General features: G+C 38.1%; 1 protein-coding gene across 7 annotated transcripts in view; it reads left to right on the forward strand.

Annotated features, from left to right (window-relative positions):
- Positions 1-12,551, forward strand: part of CCNA1 (cyclin A1) — a 47,431-nt gene extending 34,880 nt beyond the window's left edge. For all 7 annotated transcript variants that reach the window (XM_056794773.1, XM_056794777.1, XM_056794776.1 and 4 more), the window contains one exon: positions 12,333-12,551. In XM_056794773.1, coding sequence (XP_056650751.1) covers positions 12,333-12,536 — 204 coding nt within the window. In that variant the 3' untranslated portion in view covers positions 12,537-12,551. The remainder of the gene's footprint in view (positions 1-12,332) is intronic.
- Positions 12,552-19,700: the final 7,149 nt, after the last annotated feature.

A 19,700-nucleotide genomic window follows, 5' to 3' on the forward strand; every position in this document is an offset into this window, starting at 1 on the left:
AAGGAAGTGAACAGACTACTCTTCAAATCATACTACCTTAGAAGCCCCCCTAAACTTGTACAACATCAGAACATGATGTGAAAACAGGAGAACATAAAAAGAAATATGTATTAGACATGTACTCACCCTCTCCAGAAGTGAGCAAAGTCCAATACTAACTACTAAGTCCAAAGTCAAGAAGTAGATTGGAAGAATGAGCAAATAAAATAGAAACCTGATCATAAAGAGCTACTTTGTGGCAGAGAAACTCAAGACATACATAAAAGAGAATGATGACAATATCTATAAGCAAAGTTCTAAAGGCATTCACATTGGATAAAAATCCAACAAGAATTCTTAGAAGAATTAAAACACATTTTAAAAAAGAGCAGAAAAACCCTTTAAATAAAAGAGGAAGAAAATGAGAAAAAGAACTATGCAAGAAAGCTGTGAAAAGAGAATTCACAGCTTTGTAAAAAGTGGTACAAGAGGCCTTGGGCAGCTGGGTGATTCAGTGGATTGTGAGCCAGACCTAGAGATGGGAGGTCCTAGGTTCAAATCTGGCCTCAGCTGTGTGATCCTGGGCAAGTCACTTAACTCCCATTGTGTGGCCCATACCACTCTTCTGCCTTGGAACCAATACATGGTATTGATTCCAAGATAGAAGTTCAGGGGTTTTAAAAAAAAGGGTACAAAATCTTTCTGAAGAATATAACACCTTAAAAATTAGAATTGATCAAAGGAAAGCTAATAACTCCACAAGACATTGACAAATAGAAAAATGCCAACGGATTGAAAAAATAGGAAAAAAATGAAAGGAAAAACAACTAACTGAAAAATAGATCAAGAAAAGATAGTTTAAAAATTAAATGGAATTCCTGAAAACCTTGAACAAAAGTCCTAGAAATCATATGTCAAGAAATTATGAAGTAAAACTGCCCAAACCTTAGGACCAGATGGAAAAGGAGAAATTGAACAAATTCCCCTGTTCCTGAATGAAATTCTAAAATGGAAAATTTCAGGAAGACTATAGCCAAATTTCAGAATCGAGAAAATACTGCAAGTAGCAAAAAAAGAATTCAAGGACCACGGAATCACAGGATCACACCAATTTTAGTAGCAAAGATTATGCTATCCAAAAAGCATAGGATCTAAGAATTACAGCCAATAACCTACTGAGCCAAACTGAATATAATCCTACAGGGGGAAAATGGATATTTAATTAAATAGAATACTTTTTAAGCATTACTGATGAAAAGATCACCATTAGAAAGAAAATTTGACATTCAAACCGAGGACTCAAGAATAGCATAAAAAGGTAAACAGGAGGGAGAAATCATAAGGGACTTAAAAGTTAAACTGTTTATATATAGGGGAAATGATATATTCAATCTTTCAGAGCTTACCATCACTAAGGTGCTTTGAGGGAATCTAATTAGAGGGCTTGGATATGGTTCTTTCATATTAGGATTATCTCAAAAGACAGATGAAAGAATGGGGACCAGGACTGCACTGAGAGAACTGGAGAGCAAAAACAGGGAAAATTACCTTGCATAAATGGGGCCCACTGAGAATATATAATGAATGGAAACTCTGGGACTATCAAGCAACCCCCAATACTCACTCTCATCTCAACTATTTCAAGGAGGGGAGAAGAAACAGTTAAGGAGAGAAATTCCCCTTAACCAGGAAGTAGGGAGAAAGATATTAAGACAAAGCAAGGGGGAAAACAGGGAAGGTAAATTAAGGGAGGCAATGGTCAGAAGCAAAACAGACTTGAGGGGGAGACAGCTACAAAAAAGAAGGTAAATATATGAAAACAAAATGGAGAAAAATAAACAGAAAGCATAATTATAAATGCAAATAGATGAACTTGCTCATAAAACAGAAGAGGTTAGGAGAATGGATTAGAAAGCAAAATCCAACAATATATTGTTTGCAAGAGACACACTTGAAGCAGACATTTAAAAGAAGAGTTGGGGCAAAAATCTATTATGTTTTAAAAGGCTAGGTAAAAAAGGCAGGAGTGACAATCATGATCTCGGAGAAGCTACATTTTTTTGCTAAAAGGTAGCATAAACAATGAAGTCATACTAATAGTAACACTAAATGTCATACTCCCCAAATTCCTAAAGGAAAAATTTAATTATAGGAGGAAATAGTAAAACTATTGTTGTGGAGGACTTCAGTTTGCCCCTCTCACACATAGATTAACCTTTAAAAATAAAGCAGATAATTCAAATTTTAGAAAACATAATATACCTCTGGAAAATATTAAATGGGAACAGAAATACATATTTTCCAACTCTGCATAGCACCTTCACAAAGATGGACTTTCTTCACAAATACAGGAAAATAAATAGTAAATTCATTTTTTCTAACCAAAGTGTAATAAAAATTTACATTCAATAAAAAGCTTTTGAAGCATAGGTTAAAAATGAATTGGAAACTAACTGAATCATGAATCATTGTTTCAAAGATCAAATCCTAGAAATAATCATTAAAGAGGACAAAAAAAACAACATACCAAATTTTGTGAGATACAGACAAAGCAGTTCAAAGTATAGAAAGTTTATATCTTCAAATGTGTTAACAAAAAGAATAGATCCATGAATTTGGCATAACACCACAACAAAACTCTAGAAAAATTAAAATCTATCAGTTAAATTGAAATCATTTCCAGCAATGCTCCCTAACTCCCAGGAAATGAGTTTTCTTGCTGAGCCACCCTTGACATTGTAATTTGGAGAGTTTGTGTGTGAATGTGTGTATGTGTGTGTGTGTGTGTGTGTATGCATGCTGCAGAAAGCTGAAAGTGCAAATGTTGCTGGTGACTAGTAAAGGAGTCTGCCCCCCCCCACCCCTGGGGCTCCTTCTAAGGTTCTCATCACATTATTCTATAAGTGGTAAAAGGCAGAGGAATATGTCACCATTTCAGATAGCCTGGATAGCTAGGGTTACACCATAGAAAGAGGCATAAAGAGTTTGACTTCCTTTATGGGGCAGCTACCACCCCCTCCCTCAATGTCCAATGGATCTACCAGGAAAGGTGCTGGAAGAGTATTAAGATCTGGTCAGCTATGTGGAAAGGAACATCTGTCACTTAGAGTTGGAAGCAAGCTTGAAGAATAAATCAATATTCACCATTTAGAGATTCATTAATTGACCCCCCTATGGAGGCTTACTTGCCCAAGGTGCCACAGAGTGGAAGCATTGGAGAAGGGATTGTAACCCAAGCCCTCTTCATTGCTAATGCTCTTCCTGATAACAGAACCGACTTGCTCAGTGACCTCAGTCAACTGCTGAACCCTTGGGATTTGAGGCTCTGTGTCTAATGAGGAAATGGAACTTAAACCTCATCAGGTAATAGGACAAAGCACCGTTGGTATAAAACAGAGAGAGAATGGGCAAGTTGCATGGGCTTGGGGCTGGGGGTGGGAGGGTGGTGGGGTGGCCGGAGCTCTCTTCCTCACTGCTGGAAAGCTTGGGATTTTACCTGTCTGAAGTCAAGAGAGGGAACCAAGAGGTTTTCAAGGTTCCTTTGTCTGCAAATCATAAACACTAAGAATAAAGGAGATTAAGTGGTTGTTAGGGAACCTCACTTAGGTATGAGACTAGCAACCCTAGGAACAAACCCAGGATCCTACATGCTGTCAGTAGGTGGAGATAAGAGAGCCCTCCAGCCTTGTGAACCAGAAAAAAGGCCAGAACTGAGATTGAATCCCTTGCTTATGTAACAGTCAGGAGGCCAGTGTCACTGGATGGAAATGGATATGGTAAGGAGACAAGTATAATAAACTTAGGTAGGAGGGGGATAGGTTATGAAGGGCTCTGAATGTCAAATAGAATATTTTTATTTGTTCCTGGCAACAATATGAAGTCACTGGAGTTTACTGAGTCAGACGTTGTTGCACCTGGGTTTTATGAAAAATCACTTAAAAAAAAGCATGACTCCCAAATCTTTCAGGCAAGCTAGGAAACACCAATTGGGGTATAATCTTATTCATCCTCTGGGAGGATAGGCACTGGATATTAGTCCAATACATGTTTATTTATAATAGGGTTAGGATTTCAGGTTTCATATTTTGGAAGATCCCTTATTTATTGACTGATTAACAAGTTGTTAACCCATCCCAGCCAGAATATATATATTACTCTCTATCAAGACCAATCCTGTGCAGAAGGTTCATATTCCATTTCCTTGGTAGCAGCAATTGAGAAAAATTCCTCTATCAAAGTAAGAGGGTGACTTATGGTTTTAGAGTTGCTCAGAGTACTCTCTCAGATATTTTTAATTGCCCAAAGTCACCAGACCAATGTGGATCAGAAGTAGGATTTGAACCCATCTTCTTGGTATTGGGCTATAACCACTACATTATGTTGACTCTCAACAAGAAAGTGACTAGAGGAAATCCTAATGATACACACACCTAAATTCCTCACCCCCATCCCATAATCCTATGTTCTGGATATCATCAGGCAATCCCAGGTTAACTCCAAAGAAAGCTAGGATAACAAGCATTTAAGAACCATCCACTAAATGCCAGGCACTGGGCTAAGGGATTTACCAAAATGATTTCATTTCCTTGTCACAATGCCCTGGGGAGGGAGGTGCTATTTTGTCTGTTTTATAGTTGAGGAAACTGAGGCAGATAGAGAGGAAGTGACCTGACCAAGATCACACAGTGAGGAAGTGATGGGAGTTTGATTTGAATTCAGAGCTTCTTGCATCCAGGTCCAAGCAAGCTCCATCTACTGCACTGTCTAACTTCCCTGAGAAGAAATGAAAGATTTTTACACAGCAGGCCTATTTCATTCTGTTCCCCCAGAAGGCTACCATGATTGCAAAAGCAAACCAAACAAACAAAAAATCTCAACACCCTTTTCTACAATCCCACATATTCTTTCCCTACAGGCCTCTTGCCTGGATAAAGGCTAGTTGCCATTGCCCAGCTAGGTCCAAATAGAAAGCCACACAATTTGGAATTATGCCCAAAGGGCTATAAAAGAATGCATAACTTTTGATCTAGTAATACCACTACTAAACTACATCTGTAGCCTAAAGAGATTTTTTAAAATGTGAAAGGACATGTTTGTACAAAGATATTTACAGCTGCCCTTTTGTGGTGACAAAGAATTGAAAATTAAAAGGATGTCCCTCAATTGGGGAAATGACTGAACAAATTGTGGTATATGATGGTGATAAAATGCTATTATTCTATAAGGAATGATGAACAAGATGATTTCAGAAAGAGCTGGAAAGAGCTGTCAAGGAAACATGCACAGTAACTGAAATACTGTGGAATGGTTAAATGTGATAGACTTTGAAGAACTTATGAAAACGAATGCTGTCCACCTCCGGAGAAAGAACTGTTGGGAGTAGAAATGCAGATGAAAACATGATTTCTCACTTGTTTATTTGGGTATAGGATTTGGGGTTTCGATTTTATAAGGTTATTCTTACAAAAATGAATAATATGGAAATGTTTTATGTGATAATATATGTATAACCCAGAAAAATGGGGTATATGGGGTGCTCAGGGAGGGATAGTATCTCTGGTATGGAGGGCTTGTCGTGCCATCTTAGGGCAGCTCTCCAACCTCTGACCCCCACCTAACACCCAGCTCTCACTTGTGGCTCCCAGTAGCTGCTAGCATGTGGCAGCGGCCACACCCCGGGCAACGGCTTCGAAAGGCCAACCAAACCTTGTGAGGGTAGCCATCGGGTCGTTGACCCCTGGTGAACCAGGGCTTTGCTCACCCAGCATGTGAAGACTGCTTTGGCTGAACAGATGGAAGAAACCAATAAGAAGGTTCAACAGCTGAGATGGCGACGCAGCAAAGCACTGTGGAGTGCTCAGGGCGTGTTGGAGCACAAAGGACAACACGGCCATCCAATGCCGATGAGGAAGTCTCCAGGTGTATCGACTTTTCTAGCCACTGGACCAGGCTTCCAATGCCGAGAGAGTGGGACTGTCTCTGTGCACCAACTTTTCCACTTAAATCTCTTTCACACATAAGTATCTTTGCGCATATGCACAAAGACAATCATCATTCTCAGCTTCCCAGAGACTACTACCACCAACCCAGAAAAATAAACAACAAAACTTAAAAAATAAAACAAATAGAAAGCCAGGAGACCTGTTGTTCATCTGCTAAAGCAAATCCATGGCATTGTCTAGATACCAGAGGGAAGAGGTGAGAGGAAGTGTCTATTCTTTTCCTCCTTTTTTTTTAAAAAGCAGGAATGATTTCCTTATTTTACTGACATTCAAAATTTATAAGAAACTTCTCAAAACCCATAAGAATGACCAATATCCAGAATAAGGCACATTTTACCAAAAAAGGAAGAACAAATCTTGAATGTGAAACATTCCACATCCTTATTTGATCAGAATATTACTGAATCCCCATTTGGGGCCTTTTCCCAAAGTCTGTCCTGGTTACTGATTTTTCCCCCTATCTTTGCCAAATCCTTAAGATTTTTCTTAATTGGGAAAATATGTGTTTCACAAAGTAAAAATGGCATTTAAGGGAAGAGTTATGGTAGCTATAAATCAGACATTAGGAATAAGGGAAAAAACAAACATTTATTGAACTCCTATCCTTACTGTCAATGGCCAGGCTTGGAGCTGAGAAAAACAAATAAAGACAGTCAAACCAGGATCAATTTCACATGGGGGGAACACCGCATATTAGAGAGTTCAGCTGCTGGACTGACTTAAAAGTAGCAAGTCCTCAAAGTCAGAGGAATTCACCAGGAGGGGCAGATTACATGACTCAGATAAGCATCCTTGGTTTGCCAGTAGGGCCGATAACAGTGTTGGGAATTGGAGGACTTCCAAGCAGGGCAGGTGATAAAGCCAGGAAGTCCTTAGTAAGGAGCATTAGGGCAAACGACAGGGTTTATTCAGCAGTACATCTTAACTGAAAGGGAAAGTTGGTGCTTCACATTTTTGCAAGTCTTGGGAGCAGTCAAGCAGCCTGGATTGGTTCCAGGTGGACTGGGCCAAGAATTAAGCATTCCAGAGATCAGTTGACCCTGAGAAAAATGAGGATAACTGCCTTTCTCTTATTAGTACATAGGAATTATTTCTAGAGTTGTTGATAGTGTGTAATTCTGTTTTACTCATATTTTTTTCAATGAAATTTAAAATTGTACTGAAAAACTGAGAAAGCATTTACAGGAAATGGCCAAAGATAGTCATGGAAGTACAGCTCCAAGAAAAGGGGAGGAGGGGAAAGGTAAAGAGAATTTGATTTGGAGATTTTAATGCAAGGTTAAACAGAATGACACTTTAAACTAAATTCAACATCTGCATGTATTGATTGAGTCTTCTTGGTTCTTTTAAGCTGCTTCCCTGGACAATCTTTGAGCTTCAGCTTTACCTTCAACTTTTGAATGAGCAAGAACATATTTTCACTCAACATCCAAGTTCTGTGTCATAACATCCATGATCTTTGTGGGCAACAGCTTTATTTTGACTAGTTTGCCAGCTTTTATCTTTCTAGTTATTAATCCATTCATTCATAATTTTGGTGACAATTTGGTTATTAGTATACGCAATGAATTTCTCAATGTTTTGGGCCTTTGCTTGCTCAATCCCTCTGAGAGCAGCACCTATTTTAGTTAAACCCTTTAGATAGAATGGTTTTCATTTCTGGATGCCACATTTTAAAAATAGCTAAAAGCTAGTCCTTCCAGAGTAGGGTGGCCAAGATAATGAAAAGACTTAACATCATACCTTATGATGACTGCTTAAAGGAAGTGGAGATATTTGTTTATCCTGAAGAAGAGAATCAATGAGGATGACAGTGGGTTGAATAGGTGGTAGGTGAAGATAATAATTGTTTTCAATTATTTTGAGGGCTTTCAGATAAGAGGTAGGATAGACATTTTGTTTGCTTGGTTCAAGAAGGAAGAACTAAAACCAATGAGTAGAAGTTGTAGCAAGCCTAGATTTAGGTTTGACATAAGGAAAAATTTCTAAACCAATGTAGCATTTCAAAAATGGAATGGAATATGGTGGAACCAGTGGTTTCCCCATGATTGGGAGTGCAAGCAAAGGCTAAATGCACTTATGAAACAGGATCATAGATTTAAAAATGGAAAGGAACTCAGTGATTATTTGGTTAAATCATTTTTAACAGATGAGGAAACTGAGGCCCAAGGAGGCATAATGACTTTCTAGAATCACACGAATGTTTAAAGTGAGATTAAAACCTAGGTTCTCTGACTCTGGGACCCAGTATTCTTTACATTGAACCAGAATGTAGTAAAGAGAATAATTCTATGATGTAAGGCTTAGACTAGATGATCACAGAAGTTCCTTCCAACTATGAGATTGTAAATTCAATGGTATTTCTCTTCTTTCTTGATCTCTGTAGCATTTGACACCATTTACTATATCCTCTCTCTGAATACTCTCTCTTCCCTGTGTTTTTTGTGAGATCATTTTATCATTTGTCTTTTCTGTCTGACTTCTTTAATGTCTTTTGAGAGTGAATGTCTCTTCTCTTTACTGAATTTGTCCCCTAAGGTTCTATCTCAGACTCTTTTCTCTCTCCATACTTTTTCTTTTTGCTATATCAATACATGTCATGGGTTCAATTATTTCTATTCATATGAATTCCATGTATCAAGTACTAATCTCTTTTCTCAGCTTCAGCCAAGCAACACCAATTGTCTTTGGATCATTTCTTCCTGGGAGTCCCACAGACAATTCAAATGAAATAAATCCAAAACAGAATTTATTTTCTTTCCTATAAATCCACTTCTCCAAAATTTTCTATTTTTGTTGACATCACTTCTGTACTGACACTTAGATATTGTGACAAGGAAATCACTTTAAAAGACTGATATATATTAATTTAAGGTCGCCAAGGAATTCAGCTATGTAATTCCTAAATGAAAACTCAAGTCAGCAGTCAACCTTTTATGGAGTTTAATTACAAACAGGATGAAGAAAGGTATTAGAGATAGAGAGAGAGAGGGAGAAAGAAAGGGGAGAGAAGGGAATAGGGCTTAAATACCCCTTCTGTTAGGCTGGGCCAAAAGGCCCAAGCCCTTAGATAGCTGAGGCAAAGAAAGGAGATCAGTCCCTATTACTCACGTGACCAAAATGGAGAAACAGTCTCAGGGGCCTCCACCTCCAGCTTCCTTCAGAGCAGCTTCCTTCAGAGCCAGCACAACCTCTCATAGCCAAAACCTCTCCAACCAACCACCCTGGTCCTCAGACCCCTCTATCTTTAAGGAAACCATCCAAGTTCCCTCCCCTCAGTTCTCCCATCTACCAATCACTGTCCATGTCTTCCCTGTGCCAATGGTGGCTCTACCTTAACCCAGGACCGCCCAGAGGTCTGTGGCTTTGCACATGTCTGTTGAAGGTCATATTCTCAAATAATTAAATTTTGATCTATGCTGCAGCCCTTCCTAAATCCTGTTAGGACTGAGTGGGGTGGAGATTGTAATTTCCAAGACCTGGTTCTGTCATTCCAAGTATCTCTATTGTATCAATTCTAAAATCAATCATGACTCAAAGAAATTCTTGTTCTATGCTTAAGCATAGGTCAAAGCCCTTTCCATTGTTCAGCAAAAGGTTTCTGTCCTAAAGTAATCTTAAGAAGGGAGGAGGAGGAACCTCCCATGCCAATGGGGTTCACATTCCAATAGACTCAGTAAGAAATTTTTCAAGTATGAAATTTCCCAATGGTGAAATTTCCAACATTTATAAGTCTAAGAAATTTTAAGGTTTACAATATGTAATCTTGGTGTCATCTTCAATGCTTTCCTCTCCCTTATTTATTTTAAAATAAGTTTTTGATGTGTTTTTTATCACCATCATTTTCTCTAGTATCCCTTCCTCTTCTCTGAGATGACTCTCAGAGAATCAGACAAAAATATAACAAATAATATTTTTCTAATATAAGAAAAAGAGAAAAAAATAGCACAACTGATCAATGGATGAAAGAACTAGAAGGAGAATAAGAAATATGGTGGTGGGAAGAGGAGCAATATAAGTGAAGAGGAAGAGGGAGAGTGAGTAAAAGCAAAACCCTGGTGTGGAGGGAAAGAATGAAAGGAGTGTATGATTTAGAATTGGTTTGAATAAATAAAAGAATTAAAATAATTGAATTGTGGTCACCATTTATAAAATAATTAACTCTTAAGTCAACATAGCTGTTAGTAGCTTTTAACAATTTAATATAATGTAAATATTATAAAAGAGAGAAATGTAGGAATGAAGTAGAAAGTATTTCCTAGCTAGATACTCTGTCTGAAGAAGTCTATGTCACCCCTGGGCAAGGGCTCCCTCAAATCCTGATCTCCACATGGAGTTGTGGTAGTCTCTTAAGCCAGGAGTCTTGGTAGTGTCATCAGTGAGGATTCCACCAATGCAAGCTTCTTACTTTGGCTCCTGTCACTTACCCAGCAAGCCTCTCTAGTGCAGAAAGCTCCAGCCCAGAAGAATCCTTCTTTAGGAGAGTCTACTCACCAAAGAGCCAAGGAATGAAAGAATGAATCTTCTTGGTCTCATATTTTATAGTCCTTTTCCCACATTACTTTCTGCCTCTCTCCCACTTCATGGGAACCAATCACAGCCTCTCAATTTGCCTAGCACTACCCAAGGGGTGGCAGGGTTTGTGGCCTTTTTAGTAAGTGACTTGTGAACTCTCTTACCTAGTGACCCGCTAAGTAGGGGCACTTCAAATTCTTGATTGATTAAATTAAAGGTTGCTGATTGAGTACATTAAAAATAAACAGAGTCTAATTCTCTCTTCATAATCCCCATATGATTCTATTGGGAGAAAGCATGTTGAAATCTTCCAGATTTACATACCTAGTCTCCCCAATAAATCATTTCACATAACTAACTCTTATCTCTAAAGGTCTTTTGGCTAGAGGTACATACAACATTGCACTATTTAACAAGAAATTACAAAAGTTGGAGATAAGAGGGAAATAAAAGAGGGAGAGAGTAAAGCCAATGACCGATAGGCACATTGACAAAGAGCCAATTAGGGGGCAATCCCCTTTGGTATAAGAGATTTACATTCAAAGCAAATGTGTTCAACCCCCTTCAGTTCAATTCACTACATTCCAAAGTTAATTCTGGATCTTCTGATGCGGTGTGGGGTTTTCACTGGTTTCTTTATAGTGCCTTCTTTAAAAAGTTTAGTTTCGTGATTTAAGGAGTTGCTGAGGTCCTTTTCCTTCATTTCTATCAAAAAATTTTAAGTCTTAGATTTTACGACAATTATGCAATGCCAAATTTGGGAGGGAAAACAAAAGCTTTCTATTTTGAGCAAAATAAAACACACTTTCTTGTGGGTAAATCCCTCAAGGTATGGCTTGATTTTAGCTTAAAAGGGTGTTAAGAGTTTTCTCTCTTCCTCTCTCTCTTAGGGGTTAAACGCCAGCCACCACATGCTTCCACAACCATGTGCTTCCAGGGCCATGTGGGCAGGGATCCACTTTGCTGAACTGGCCTGGGAGGGCAAAAGGGTTTGGGTGTAGAGCGCAGGCTGTGGGCTATTGGGATTTTTCCCTTAGTAGGCTTTGAAAGCAATTTAATTATTTTTATTGCTGCTTTCTCTGACTGCTCTCCCTAGTGTTCCACTTAAGCTAATGCTAGAGATACCTGGGGGTTCAGGGAAGGCCTTAAAGAAAGAACAGACTTCTAGGAGTAAGATGAAGCTAAATTTTGTTAATTTAATCCAAAAATTAATATCTTCTAATAACAAAAGGGCTGAGCTGAACTTATTAGCTTCCTCCAATACTCTGGAATTCTTGAGCTGTGAAATAGTAGCTTGTGGGGGTAGGGTAAAGTAGTCCGAAGAGAGTGAGATAGAAAAATTGAAATAGAGAAAACAAATTAAAAAAAAAACCCTGACAGTATTTTTTAAGGAATATACCTGGCTTCCCTCCCCCTGGAGGTCAAGTTGTTCATGTAGACAGCAGACCAGTCTCTACTTAGCTTGGGGGTGAGAATTAGAAAGGGCAGGAGGACAAAGGAATTTCAGGAATATCAAAAAGATCAGCAAGATAACATGGCCAGCTAAGTGACTTAATGGATATGAAAGTTAATAGCCCTAAATAACAGCCCCCACATACATCTGAGGATTGTCTCCTCATCTATGACCCTGACCCCACATTCCTGTGTCCGTGATAAGGTTCATTTGATTAAGAACCTATGTGTAAAAAGAGATAACTTTGTATCTTGTAACCCTATATAAACTGTCTCTTAATGTCAAAGCAATGCAGTCTTCCACTAGGGAGGACTGTCCCAGCTGATAAATTCTTTATTTGTTCTTTTATTAATAAATTGTGGTTCCAATAATTGAAATTCTAGGTGTGTGAACACATCTGTGAAGTGTGCCACTTCAGTTGGAGGCCCCAGCGAGATCTAGAGCCCCAGGACCAGGAGGTAAGGACTTTGGAGAGTGCTGCTGTAAGAGTGTGTGTGTGTGTGTGTGTGTGTGTGTGTGTGTGTGTGTGCTTGCATGGGGGAGAGTTCTCTAGTGTGAATCTTAAAATTGCTCAGACTATACCTTAGAAGATTTGGTTAAGCTATTCTATTGTAACAATGGAGGTACTTGGTCAGGAATGTATTGAGAACTGTTAAAATTACTCCACCCTACTCAGACAGTGCCTTAGGGGAAGATAAAGTTGTAAACTCCTGATGGAACAATGAAAGTCCCCAACTTATAGTAAAGCAAAAACCTTAAGGTAGTTGGTCTATTTTTAGATCTAATACAAAAGGGTGCTAAGTACCTATAAAGGTTAAATGAATAACTAAGAGGTCAATCAACTTACGAAAGGCAAGCTTAGCAAAAGAGATGTGAAATACTCAGAAGATATAATATACCCAGAGAAGGTGAGAACTAAAGAGTGATGAGAACTAAGAATGGGCAGTCCTGGGGAAAAGCGTCTACTATGATTGGTAGATTTGAAAATTTAGGGGAGGTGGCATAAGAGAAAAATCTCTTTAAAAGGAGCTCTCTGAACTCAGTTAGGGGGTCAGGAGTTCAGAGGAGGGTCTCTGAACTCAGTTCAGGAGTTGAGGATTTCAGTAAAGGACTGGAGTTTGCTTGGGACAATCTTGTGGTGAGTGATAAAGACTGACTCTCTTCCTTAAGGCTCAGGCCTAGGCCTAGGCCCTTTCTACTATTTTCTTTTCTCTCTCTCTCTCTCTTCCCTTAATTCCTTAATTTGTATTAATTAAAATCTCCATAAAACCCAACTGACTTGGGTATTTTCATATTTGGGAAATTTCCCATGGCGACCACTTATTTTATATTTTAAATCAAGACACTAAAAATTATCTTTACGGTTTGGCCGAAACCCTTACAGTTTTGGCAATTCATACTCTTGGCAAACCATATTTTCACGGTTACACTAGGCCTGTGGCATATGGCTAAATGGCTGGGGTTATAACCCTAATTATACTTGGGCAGCTTTTGCTAAGCTGAGGCCTGTGAAGGAGACTGGAACCTTATCCCCGTCGGGGGTATTTCTGAGTGCTTCTGAGGACTTGGAGAGTATGCAGTTCCCAACTCCCACAAGGGATTGGGTCAGAAACCCGAGGAAGTGAATGGTGTCCTCTACAGAGCCCGCCCCTGGTTCTGGGATTTGAGATTTTAAACACAATTTATACTGATCTTGGAACCATCTGTTCTGTTCTGTTCTGGTAAGTTAGCTTTGTTTCTCTAGAATTCTGTTTTGTTTTTCCCCAGGGCCTGTTTTACTATAGGAGTCTGTTTGCTTGAAGGTTCGGTCTTGAAGTTCTGTTTGGGCCCAGAGTCCTGTTTGCTCTGGTGTACTGTTTGGCCATGGAGTTCTGTTCTGTTCTGTAAATCCGGATTCAGTAGAGGCTGTTGGGTTGCTGGACGCAGCTTTAGTCCCACACTCAGGTCACTAAAGAGACATCTTTTATTGACTTCTGGGGAACCTTTGGGTTCAAAGGTGTATGAATGTGTGAGAGAGTGTGTCCTATAGGTTTCTGTTGAGTCTTTGTTGTTTTTGTGTGGCTAAATTAAACAAAGAAAGAGGCAAAAAGAGTTTAAGATGCAGAGGGGAATTTCTTTTATAGTGGCTGTTCCCCACTCCCTCCAACTGCATCCCAATGGGGTAGGCTATGGGGGAGGGGCTGTGCCTACTCCTGCAGCAAGCTTCCAAGCAGGAGAGAGAATCTGAATAGGAGGGGATTTAAAAGTTCCTTCCTTGAGAAACCCAGTCAGCCTCAGGAACAGCTCACCTCCAACCCCAATTGGGAGCAGATAGTTTTGTCCAGATACTACAAGATCATTTTGTTAGAAATCACCATCAAGAAGAGAGATAGATCAGCACATCGAGTTCAGAGAGAGCTAGGGAACAAGAAAGTCAGCTCAGTCAATCAGAGGGCTAATTGAAGCAGCTTAGCTCAGCACAGCTTCCCCAGTTAAAGGGGAAGTACACTGAAACTGTTTTAATGAAATTTCTCCCTGCAAATATTTCTTTTTAAGAATGGATCTTAAAACACTGATTTTTTACTTTCAAAGCATGCTTGCCACAAAGTTGTATGTTTATGTCACAGTCTCATCTCTATGTAAAAATGGGGGAGATGCAAGATTAAACTTCCCACAGTGAAAAAAAAGAAAGAAAAAAGAAAAAAAAATCCTCAACAGAGGACAAAAACCTGTTCCATGATTTTTTCCTCTTTCGCTCCTTTGGATGGGTCCCCAAAGGATCAAAAGAGAGAAATTCAGAGCAGAAAAGGGAGATTTTTACTCCACAGTTAGCAATTTTCACTTAAAATTAATTCTAAGCGTTGATGTATGCAACGGGAGGATTGCTAATGATTTTGATATGGTACAAATGTAATTTCATGTATTACTGTTTGTCAGTTAAATGTGAAATGTTAGCCAGATTTTATTGAGCACAAAAAAACTCATGGTTAGAGGTTTGTTTTGTTAAACCTTACAATGCACAGTGGTTTCAGTGAATTTGAGAATTGTCTAAATGTGATTGATAGCCAGCCTGACACAGAGAGGGATGTTTATTCTATAAGGACAGAAATTGTACTGGATACTTTATAGATGTAAAAGTCATTCAGAAAAAGTTGTTATGCTGTGGAGAAGAACTTGTTCTAGAATTTAAACTTGGGATTTTTTTTCAAATCTGATTTATTTTAATGTATGTCCTGTCATAACTAGCAGCAAGAAATCATATGACACACACGAAGTTTTTAAAATGGTTAATCTGTGTATGGAATTTAATAATATAAGTGCTTTTAAGAATTTTGGTATTTTGCAAAAGAGAGAATTTCTAAACGATGTCTTTGACTAAGGTTATATGAATTGTTTTTTAAAAAATGTGCACAATGCATAGGAAGGAATTTGTGATCTAGAGATGAACATGTATTCAGATACAAATTCCTGGAAAGTAATGGAGTGAATACAAATTATGTGGCCATTTGTACTAAGAGAGAATTAAGTTTTCCACCTAAATAGGTTAAGGGTATATGATATACAAACTGTATGTCCTTAACAAGACAAATCTGACCAGCCCTAAAATCAAGAAGGGCTTGTCATGAGGATTAAATAACAAATTATAAATTGAAATAATGCTGATATAATTTAATCAGGTATGTGGCAATATTTTGAGCTAAAAAGAAACTAAATTGGAGGTTCTATTATACTTTAGACAGGTTTGGAAGGAGTACAGGTAAATGCTTTGCACTTCAGTTTGGTTACACTGAAACATTGCTAAAGGACTTAAATCAAAGTTATTTGGAAGTGTAAGGGGTTTGATACATTGAAACTTTTAAATTGTACTAAACAGACTGGTTAAAGAAGGATGGGACAAAGTTTTTAAGTAATAAAACCTTAGGATAAATTACTCAGAAGCTATTAACCCCTTCCTTGAACAAAGGAAGGAGAAAGAAGTGTTGACCTCACAGAGTTGACAACCACTGAGTGATAGAACTTAAAGATGTATATTTTTTAATTATATATTTTAATTGTATATTTTAAGATGCTCAAGCAAGTAAACATTGCCAGCCCTTCTGACCAAGTAGCTTGTTTGGAGCTGTGGAATCTTAATGCAAACATTCCATGTCCAGAATGATAGAATGAGTTGAGTGATATGTAATTGATAAGTTATCTTACACGAATTTTGGGGATATGTTGGTAGATATTTTGATTACATTTTGATCTGTATAAGGTATATGTGGCAAACAGTATCCAAGGAATGGGTAGGATGTTAAAAATGGCATATATGTGAAAAATGCTTACTCAGAATTTTACAATTGTTATATGAGTTGCTGCTAAAATATGTTTAAGTATTGTTTGAATGTAAAAAAAAGCTCATTGTAAACCTGTACCATAGATTTTGTTCAATATTCAGTGGTTACCTCAGTTTACCAATTTGTACTATGAACTGAAATTTATAACTGCTGCAATCCTTTAAATCAGAATTTGTTTGGGTTACCGATTAGCAATTGAAGTGATAGCAACAGTATGTTTCTTTGACTTAAGCAAGTCAGAGAAGGGGGGAAGGTATGAAGAAAGGGACTTCAATTTAAATTCACATCCATAAAGCTTTAGTATGTGAATTTGTAAGGGAAGAATGGAAGTCTTGTTCTGTTTTTTAAGCAGAGGGTTTGGAAGAGAGAGAAAGACACAGAGAGAGAGATAGACAGAGACAGAGAGGCAGAGAAACAGAGAGACAGAGACAGAGAGGGAGGTAAAAGAGAGCAGATAGATGTTTTGCTCTCATAATTGGATCTTTAACTTAGGGATAATATATAGAATTGATGTATGTGTTGTGGGAAAATCACATATGATTTTGTAATTTCTCTGGACAGTTACCCTGAAGTGATTCCTGTATGGCCTTGTCTTAGTTTTTCAGATGGCCTAGGTCCAGGAGATGATACAGCCCTGATTTATATTACTATTGTGACAAGGAAAGCACTTTTAAAAGACTGATATATATATATATATATATATATATATATATATATATATATATATATATATATATATATATATATATTAATTTAAGGTCGCCAAGGAATTCAGCTATGTAATTCCTAAATGAAAACTCAAGTCAGCAGTCAACCTTTTATGGAGTTTTTAATTACAAACAGGAGGAAGAAAGGTATTAGAGAGAGAGAGAGAGAGAGAGAGAGAGAGAGAGAGAGAGAGAGAGAGAGAGAGAGAAGAGAAAGGGGAGAGAAGGGAATAGGACTTAAATACCCCTTCAGTTTAGGCTGGGCCAAAAGGCCCAAGCCCTTAGATAGCTGAGGCAAAGAAAAGAGATCAGTCCCTATCACTCCCGTGACCAAAATGGAGAAACAGTCTCAGGGGCCTCCACCTCCAGCCTCCTTCAGAGCAAGCCCTCCTCTTAGACCTCTCCAGGAGCTCTCCCTCCAGGACCTCTCTCCTCTCAGACTCCTTCAGAGCAAAACTTCTCAGAGCACAACCTCTCAGAGCAAAACCTCTCGAACTCCTCCAGTCCTCAGACCCCTCTATCTTTAAGGAAACCATCTAAGTTCCTTCCCCTCAGTTCTCACATCTACCAATCACTGTCCATGTCTTCCCTGTGCCAGTGGTGGCTCTAGCTTAACCCAGGACCGCCCAGAGGTCTGCCCCTTTGCACATGTCTGTTGAAGTTCATATTCTCAAATAATTAAATCTTGATCCTTGCTGCAGCCCTTCATAAATCCTTTTACTTTGAGTATGGTGGAGATTGTAGTTTCAAGACCTGGTTCTGTCATTCCAAGTATCTCTATTGTATCAATTCTAAAATCAATCATGACTCAAAGAACTTCCTGTTCTATGCTTAAGCATAGGTCAAAGCCCTTTCCATTGTTTAGCAAAAGGTTTCTGTCCTAAAGTAGTCTTAAGTAGGGAGGAGGAGGATCCTCCCATGCCAAGGGGTTTCACATTCCAATAGAGTTCTTACTATCAGTAGGAAATTTTTTCCAGTATGAGATTTCCCAATGGGGAAATTTCCAACATTCATAAGTCTAAGAAATTTTAAGGTTTACACTATGGAGCTACTCAATTCAGCACTCATGTTTTTTTTATTTCAGGTTTTGAGACTAAAGTGGGATATATAAATTATTGCCAAAATACATAAGAATAATTGAGTGATCAGCCTTGTAGGGATATAAAAGGCTTGTTTGGGGGTATGGAGATTTGTTTCTGGACTGCTGATAAGCAGAAGTTCTCTCAGCTGAAATGGGTGAGACATGTCTTTTAAAGCAAAAGAAGGCTTCTGGGATTTAATGGTGACAAAGTACACCAAGGACAGAGAACATCCTGAGATGATTACAGAGACATATTCTGGGCTCACTTGGGAATGGACCTTTTCTGACCAAACCATTGAGGTTCCAATAATTGAAATTCTAGGTGTTTGAACTCATTTGTGAAGTGTACCACTTAAAGGGTAGCTTCTCCCACCCCCACCCCAGGCAAGGAGTCAGGAGGTTGAAAGTATCCACCCAGGTGAAATCCTGAGAAGCTGATTGTTGCTAAAAACACATCTATTCCATTGTTTTAACTTGAAAGAAAAGGGAAGAAGAAAGAAAAAAATATATATTTAGAACTTACCCTTCCATATGGGATCCAGGAAAATAGTCTCCTCTAAAGTCAAGGCAGGAATCTCCAGAACCAATCTCTCCAAATTCCAGGAAAGGAATGGTAGGAGGCCATGCTCTTCAGCCTATATTAGTCTCTTTTTTACTCCATTTTCACGTCATTTCCTGTATCTCTCCTTTTTTCATGGAAACCAATTGCAGTTTTCCAATTTGCCTAACACTGGCAAAAGGGTGGGGGTGGGATGGGGTTTGTGGCCTTTCTAGTAAATGACTTGTTGACTCTCTTAATTAGTGGCCTACCAACTTTAGGTAGGGGGACTTCAAATTCTTGATTGATTAAGCTAAAGGTTGCTGATTGATTACATTAAAAATAAACTAAGAGATTCTAAATTCTCTCTTCATAGGATAAAGGGCAGGATCAAAAGAGAAAATCAAGATGGAGGGGAATACACAGATGATAATCATAACTGTGAATGTAAATGGGAAGAACTCACCCATAAAATGAAAGCAGATAGCTGAGTGGATTAAAAAAAACATAATCCTACCATATATTGTTTACAAAAAACACATCTGAGGCACTTAGACATACACAGAGTAAAGGTAAGATGCTAGAGCTGAATCTATTGGGCTTCAACTGAGACAAAAAAAGCAGGAGTAGCAATCATGATCTCAGACAAAGTTAAAGTAAAAATAGATATGATTAAAAGAGATAAGGAAGGTAATTACATCTTGATAAAAGGTAATATAGACAATGAAGAAATATCAGTACTTAATATATATGCACCAAGTGGTATAACATCCAGATTTTTAAAGAAAAATTAAAAGTGCTTAAAGAAAAAATAGATAATAACACTATACTAGTGGGGGACCTCAACCTAAACTAATCAGAACTAGATAAATCTAACCAAAAATAAGGAAGAAATAAAGTGAATGAAATATTAGAAAAGTTAGATTTAATAGTTATCTGAAAAATATTGAATAGGGATAAAAAAGGAACACATCTTCTTTTCAGTAGCACATGGTACATATACAAAAATTGACCATGGATTGGGGCATAAAAACTTCACAACAAAATTCAGAAAAACAGATAATAAATGCAACATTTTCAGACCATGATGAGATAAAATTATAATCACT

The sequence above is a fragment of the Monodelphis domestica genome, chromosome 4 (genome assembly GCF_027887165.1).
Source record: "Monodelphis domestica isolate mMonDom1 chromosome 4, mMonDom1.pri, whole genome shotgun sequence".
In the NCBI taxonomy this organism is placed as follows: domain Eukaryota; kingdom Metazoa; phylum Chordata; class Mammalia; order Didelphimorphia; family Didelphidae; genus Monodelphis; species Monodelphis domestica.